Below are 7,500 nucleotides of genomic sequence, written 5' to 3'. Positions count from 1 at the left end.
TGCTTTCACAACACGACCGTCTCCTAGAGCAACGTTTTCAGGGTCTTCAAATTCCTGGAAATTAATCAAAACGTGCTTCTCTTTTGTCATATGACTTGATGCACCTGAGTCGATCAGCCATGGATAGCATTCTTTATCCGCAGACTTAACGTTTCCAGCAAACGCCATGAAAGCTGCAGCATAAACATCTTCACCATCGACGTCAGAATTTTCCTGTCGGCTCTTCTTACTCTCGGCTATTTTTGCTTTGTGCCATTTACGCTTCCTGGGACAATAACGCTGAATATGACCGACACCACCACATCCAAAACATGTGAGTGAATCGTTTGGACAGTAACGGTAATTGTGACCCACATTACCACATCCATAACATGTTGGTCGATCCCGTGACGTATTTCTCTTTAAGGCCCCCGTCAGTGCTGACTCAGCTCCACTCAACTCACCGAATAGCTCTAACTGCTTCATTTCCTCGTGTATGAGTGCTTGCTGAACATAATGCAGGCTAACACCATCCATTCTAGCTTCAATGGCGGTGACAAGGGTAGCAAAACTCCTCGGTAGACTTCCTAACAAAGTGACAACTTGATCCTCTTCAGAAATAGGTGCTCCAATTGCCGCAAGTTTATCAGCAATATCCTTCATGTGCTTTAAATGCTGATCAACCGATGTACCTTTTTTCATTTCAGAGTGAAAATACTGCTTTTTCAGAAGCAATTTGTTCGCGAGGGTCTCTCGCTCGAAGTGGTTTTTCAAGGCATCCCATGCTTGTTTAGGTTCTTCGCACGAGGTGACCAACTAAAGCTGAGCACTGTCAATCGCCAATACAATTGTCGAGAACGCTTTGTGTAACCGCAACTGGAAAAGTGCCGCCGCCGCTGCTGTCGCGTCGCTTGGTAGGACTTCTGAACCATCCACAAGACTCCATAATTCTTTCGCCATAAGTATCATATGTTTCGCCATATGTTTCATCTGGAATTTCCAAGAGTGTTCCAGTTACTCCCGTTAAGTTTCTCGATCGACCATTTCTCCTCCATGACTCATCCAAACAGCAAACTTGAAATCGCAGACGTCATAAATTCAAAAACCTACTCGCAAATCCAAAAAGCACAAAAGTTGTTCAGCTCAACCACAACTCATCTCAACCAGTTGACAACATCGTCCTGGGCCCATAACCTTTTATTTTTCGCAACGTAAAACAAAACTTCTCTTCACTCGCCGAAGGTTACACATGAAAAAGGTACAACAGAATAAGCTATTTAAACTTAAATTGAAACGAAAAACAATAATTTGAATAACAAAAGAAAAACACTATCACCCAATGGAAAGCTTAATTAAATATTCCCGTGAAGAGGTGTCAGTGTGCATACATTAAAAATTAGCAACCGTCAAACGTTCTTTTTTCTTTTCTTTTTTTTTTTACAATAACAACAAGATGAGCCACTGTTAAGAACTACCAATAGTAATATGAGATGAAGATAACCCTATTAGATCATGTGCGATGGTGGGAGGGGAAAAGACTCACTTCATGGTCAGAATAAACTGAGGATTTCTCAGACAAAATAATGTGCACGTATAGCAAGCCGCAACAAATTTGATTGGATGGCAAGTTGGTTGCACAAGTTGCCAAAAAATCTAATTGGTTCCAGTAAAAGGAGGCGGGAAAAAAAGCATGCAAACAAGAAGTTACCTCAAAGGAAGAATGTATTTTCTCAGGTTATGGGCTGCACTTTGTTAGGTTCTGTCAGGGGGATTACAGCCAGTATTATCACACTCACTGGATAGTTTGGTAGCAGGCATGATTTTTTTGTCATTCATGTACTGTACATTTATATGATGCTGTATTAATACAGCTAGGCCAAGATTTGAGATTTTGCTGTAACAACCGAACAGTCAAGGTTGTTAAGTTGTTTATTACATGGCTAACAGAACGGTTCTAAGGAACAAAAAATAATTTGCATAATCAGCCCGTGGGCATTGCGGGAGAATAATGCCCAAGCAGTTAGTTGTTCTTAGGCAATCAGAGCACGCGTTACATGTACATCGACCAGAAACACTAGCAATATTATTACAAAACTTACCGCTATCAAGTAATCTTTGTTTCGTGATGCTGGTCAATTCCCGATCAACTTCAAAGACTCCAGACCCAGGTGCAACAACAATAACAGTCTGACCAGTGCGTTCAAAGTTGCGATCAATATGGTGCCTCTCAAATGCTGAAAATTAACATGATGTGAAGACATCTGTACTAAATTGTTACTTTACCGTGTAAATGCACTTAGCTGTCAAGCTACATGCAGTTCACAGGCACTACGCTTTAATAATAATAATAATAATAATAATAATAATAATAATAATAATAATAATAATTGACCACTCCCAATGGGAACTTTTCAAGGTCAATGAAACGTTGATGGTACAATGGAACAAAAACTCTTAAAAATCCCAACAGGCCCGAGGTAAAGCACAGTTGAGAAGCCAAACCAGGGACTACATGTACATGTACAAGGAATAACTCCAGCTAGTGGTCAGGACGAGTCTTGAGGATGGGATCTCTAAATCTCAAGGCAAGTGCCCTGGGTCTTTATTCTCAGAATAAAGTTACAATAACTTTTCGGGCTGAGAAGGCCATTTGTGAAACTGCCATCTGGTATTTTAGAAAGTTGGTTTTTTCGTATGCTTTCACGATAACTAAAACCAAACTGGTTTTGACAACTTAAACCTCTCAATGGCGCACTTGGGCATGCCCTTTCTGTTAACCTGCTGACCCCTAGGAGTGACACTTACCAATAGGTTTTACTCTGCCTAATGCCAGACGATTTTACTGGTCAATTTGGAAGTACATGTAGTGTAGCGATTTTGGCAGTAGTGTAGCAGCTCTAATAATATTATTCTAACCTGCTATTGTTTGGTATTGTAAGCAGCTTCTCTTGTTTTTAAGTCTAAGTCATTGTTTGGTCTTTTGTTTTTGGCTAGGGTAGTGAGCCTGAATCACATTATATATATGTTACGAGAGCTGCTACATCACCCCAAAGGGATCTTGCAAGCTTTAAACATGCGATATCCTAGGACACATTTTACATTGCTAGGGCACATTTTTACATGGCTTGTTTTGTATTATAATATAGTAAATTATGATAATTGTTACTTTAACATTGATATCTTGTAATTCTTGTAATATTTAACATTTATATCTTGTAATTCTTACATGGCATGTCTGAAAACCAGCTTGCTGAGCCAATTACCGATTGATTGATTGATTGATTGATTGATTGATTGATTGATTGATTGGTGGGGGGGGGGGGGGGGGGGGGAGTGGGGGGTTTAGGAGTCAATGGTTAAATAATAAATAAATAAAAGAAATTTATTATACACAACACAGTGTCCTTAAGGCCCGTTTTACACGTTGCATTTTACATGTGCCGAATCTAATGCAAATGAGGAAAACAATGGATTTTTCTCATTTGCATTAGATTCGGCACATGTAAAATGCAACGTTTAAAACGGGCCTAAGAGCCCCAAATGGGAGAAGTCAACTTGTCAGCGATTTACAGAGTTTGGCCGCACCCAGTGCACCCAGTGGTGAGAGCAGGATTTGAACAAAGTGCAACCACAAACAAATCCAAGGCCCTGACCACCTGACCATGCTACCTCCTATTCTTACCTATGACAGGGCCAATGTACCGTAGGAAATAAAAAAAGACATGACACCATGCCTCCCATCGACACTGATGTTTTAATGCTGACATGAAACACAACTACTAAAAGGAAAAATCCCAGGTCAGGAAGAAGTGCTCTTCCTTTGCTAAGAAATAGCTGTGGATTGTATGACTTTTGTTTTCAGGTTCAAGGGTTAAAGAGCGGAATCCTACTGTAACAGTGTACACTAAGAAATCTTACCATTCAAAGACAAATTGATTGCCTCTAAGAAATTTCCATCAAGAGAGTTTGAATTTCTTCCAATGATGTTACCACATTTAGAAATGTCACAACAGTTAGTGAGTGATGGATATTGATTAAAACACTGCTTTAAGGTCACAAGAACTGGAATCCAGTCATCTCTCCTCTCATTCAATGCTACCACTTGATAAAAATCTTCGTAAAATCTCCCATAAGGATCCTTCTGAATGCTTGCCACAGCATCCGGGGGAAAGTCACCTGGAATTATTGCAGTCAGTATGATAATCTGCCTTGTGATTGACTAAGACCCTACAGCAAATTCCTAGGAATTTGTGTAACTTACAGATTGATGAATAATCCTCTACCAGATCACTGGTAGATTACTGGACAAGGGTTGCCTGGAGGCAAATGAACAGAATGTTTGCACACAAACTTGTTTATGTCCAGAAGTGCACGTGATTACATGATTGTACATTGCATGTACGAAGAGAAGAGAAGTTGACACCGTGGTGATTGAGAGTTGTGTTGTCTAGGGTTCTATTTCATTTGCGACCTGATTTTCTACTTGCGTAGATCTCTGCTCTCAGTCACTGAAAATATCGAGCCAACATCATTTCGGATAGTTTAATAAACGGTTGGTTACCAAAACTCCCCGTTGGTCTTCTTGCAAGTGTTTATCAACAGCGTTGAAAAGTGTTGAAAGCGTTGAAAATCATCAAGAACCGTTGAAAAAAGCCGTTCGGCTACCCGTTGGAAGTGTTGGTAAAAAGCGTTGGGAAAATTTCACAAACCGTTGGAAAAAAATTGCAACCCGTTGGAATTTTTTGCACACCCGTTGAAAGCGTTGGAAAACCCGTTCAAGCCGTTGGAAAACCCGTTGACTACCCGTTGCTTAGCCGTTGGATTTTACCCGTTCAACGGAAAACCGTTAGTGTACGTTTTCGCGTGAGAGGTCACAGTTCTACACATTATCATTTTAGGATATACCTTAACATGTACTTAAGGGATGACTTTCAGCTACTTTTACTTATTTAAGCTGTTACTAGGACATGTTCACCTTTAACAGTAGTTTGCTGGAGTAAGTGCAAAGTTGAGATTGAAAAGGATGACACTCACCAGACATCAGGTTCATCACCAAGAGCATGCAGCTAGTCTGCTGATACTCTTGAAGTGACCTGTGACATAATGTAGGAGACAAAGACACAAGCAAGACATGTCTGTAGTGGGCTTGTATCCGAATGCAAGACTTGAAGGTAGAGAATATACTCAGGGCACTAATTAATTTTATACGGGAACGAGTCAGCTATGATGCAAAACACCGGTATGCCAAGTGAAAGGTGTATAAAGAACTACCATTACCTAGTGATGGTGCATCATAAAACGTCCTTGAAAAGAGAATGATGCTAACATCATGGTTAACATTAAGGTCCTTCCACTTTGTAAACAGTTCATAAAGAAAGCCATTGATGGCCTTCTCAAAGAAAAGGTCCCCATTGAAATCAAAGTCCCACATTTCTTTACTCATTTGAATGAACAAATATAGCTTTGAGCTGCAGGATCTAAAAATCACCTGTAATAAAGAGTGAACACTTTATTATTAAAGTTGGTTTCAAACTTCTGACACCTGTTACAACAAAGATGAGAGTGCAGACGAGGTCATGGAAATTAAACCTTTTTTCACACACAACACTGGAAGCTACAGTATGCCATCTATAACATTCTTCAGGCGGGTGGGTAGGTGGGACAAGGGTCATTTACACGTATGAAGAAAACCAGAAAACAACAGTACTGTTCCCCTATGGTCTCCTGGCACATTGCTTCACTTAATGGGCGTAAATTTTCAAAAAGTCCACAGCCCAATTCTACAGCTTAGCATCTGAATACTTGGCTAAGAAAAACCACTTTGTCAAACAAGATTTCGGGACAGAAGGGATGGTGGTGGGTTGTTTGGGGCTAAGTGTCGCACATCACTCATGTCCTAAAATCATTCTTGCTTGGGAGCATTGATTAATCTTATATTCAGGACCATAACAACCTTGGTTATTTCAAACATGGGAGAGCTGAGATGACTGGATGACATGATTGTATTGATTAAGGTTTGCAATCTGCAGAAACATTCTGAACATTCTTGGTCATGATATACATGTAGCTTGTAGTATTACATAATAGCTTACCCTTAGCATAACCACAGAATGCAGCGCCCGCTGTTTGCATGTCATTCAATAACAAGAGTGCCTATTGTTATATGCTTCGTTCTTTAAAAGCTCCTGACATATTTAATTGGCCCCTCCCCTCTGATAAGGCACCTCTAGCAGCCGCTATACTATGTGTGATGTTGGAGCACAACACCTCAGCCAGATGCAATTTGCAGTGAGTAGATTTTGATGAAGGGGGTGGGGGGGGGGGGGGGTGGTTTGGAGAACAAGAAGAAAAACCCTCAAGTCAGGTTGAGATAGACCAAATTGGGTAACTGAATGTTGTACCCAATTCAACCTCTTGGCAAAAAACGTTTTGTTCCATGTATTTCCATATCATTTAAAGGAGCGACTTCAGAATACCCGGCCACGATTGCGTGACATGGAACGCTTGCTCCCGTAGTCCCGCAGTCGTGTTGTAATCATTAAATTTAAATATATATATATATTTTTTTTTATGGGTCTAGAAGTAGTGCTCCCGCAGTCCTGCACTCCCGTAGTAGAAAAAAATGAATATTAATTGAATCTACAACTGGTGCTCCCGCAGTCCTGCAGTGGAAAAAAAAGGTCTAATTAGCTTAGAAGAAAAGTATCCTAAACATTCATAACAGCTAACCTTAGGCCTAATTATGCCTAAGGTTAGAAAAGTTTTTAGGCCTAAGGTTAGCTATTATGATTGTTTAGGATGCTTCTTAAGTATTTATCTTTTGTTTCCATATGTAAATATTTATTGACTGCGGGACTACGGGAGCAGGCATTTAATGTCACGCAATCGTGGCTGGGTATTCTGAAGTTTAGCCCAAAAATTTAAATGTGAATGCTAGCAAGTACAATATACAAATTTAAGAATCTTATCCCTGGGAGATTTGAATTGGGTACAACATTCATTGCGTTAACCTATTTGGTCTATTGACTGTAACTCATCCAACAGACTATGACTGATATGGGAGGTACATGTATGGTTGAGACATGACCAATGTGCCAGCGTTATGAATTCTGAAGCTGCTCCGCTTACCCTTGTATCCTTGGATATTACACCACACGAAACCTTCTCTCCTTTACACCAGATCTCATTCACCTGCGCACGAACTCCTGAATGCTTTAACTTCTTGTTGACATAAACACATGAGCCCACTAAGTCTTTAGAGAATCGCCACATCTCACTTCTCGCGACGAACTGGTCCTTCAACAAAACTTCAACCATGTTGACCGACACATCTTTCGGTTCAACCTTTGTCACTTCAACATCCCAGTATGTTCTTAGCTGAAAGATGTTAGCTACAGACTGTTCAATGCTGATTGTATCTTTTTGTTGGAAATCAGGGCTAATAGATTTAATCTGCAAGAGTAGACGAGTATTGCCTTCATCTGGGTGGTGAATCTCCAGTATGTCCCCCACGTTTTCGTA

The 7,500-nt window shown here is 40.3% G+C and overlaps 1 protein-coding gene across 1 annotated transcript in view; it reads right to left on the bottom strand.

The window, feature by feature from the left end:
• LOC138045949 (GATOR1 complex protein DEPDC5-like) overlaps positions 1–7,500 on the bottom strand; it is a 44,640-nt gene that overhangs the window by 36,977 nt on the left and 163 nt on the right. The window contains exons 1-4 of the mRNA XM_068892591.1: positions 7,108–7,500; positions 5,257–5,467; positions 3,898–4,155; positions 2,079–2,213 (exon numbers count right to left, since the gene is read on the bottom strand). The exon at positions 7,108–7,500 is cut by the window's right edge and continues 163 nt beyond it. Coding sequence (XP_068748692.1) covers positions 2,079–2,213; positions 3,898–4,155; positions 5,257–5,467; positions 7,108–7,500 — 997 coding nt within the window. The remainder of the gene's footprint in view (positions 1–2,078; positions 2,214–3,897; positions 4,156–5,256; positions 5,468–7,107) is intronic.

The sequence above is a fragment of the Montipora capricornis genome, chromosome 4, assembly GCF_036669925.1.
Source record: "Montipora capricornis isolate CH-2021 chromosome 4, ASM3666992v2, whole genome shotgun sequence".
Taxonomy (NCBI): Eukaryota; Metazoa; Cnidaria; class Anthozoa; order Scleractinia; family Acroporidae; genus Montipora; species Montipora capricornis.
The sequence above is the reverse complement of the archived record's forward strand: the minus strand, read 5'-3'. Positions and strand labels throughout refer to the sequence as shown.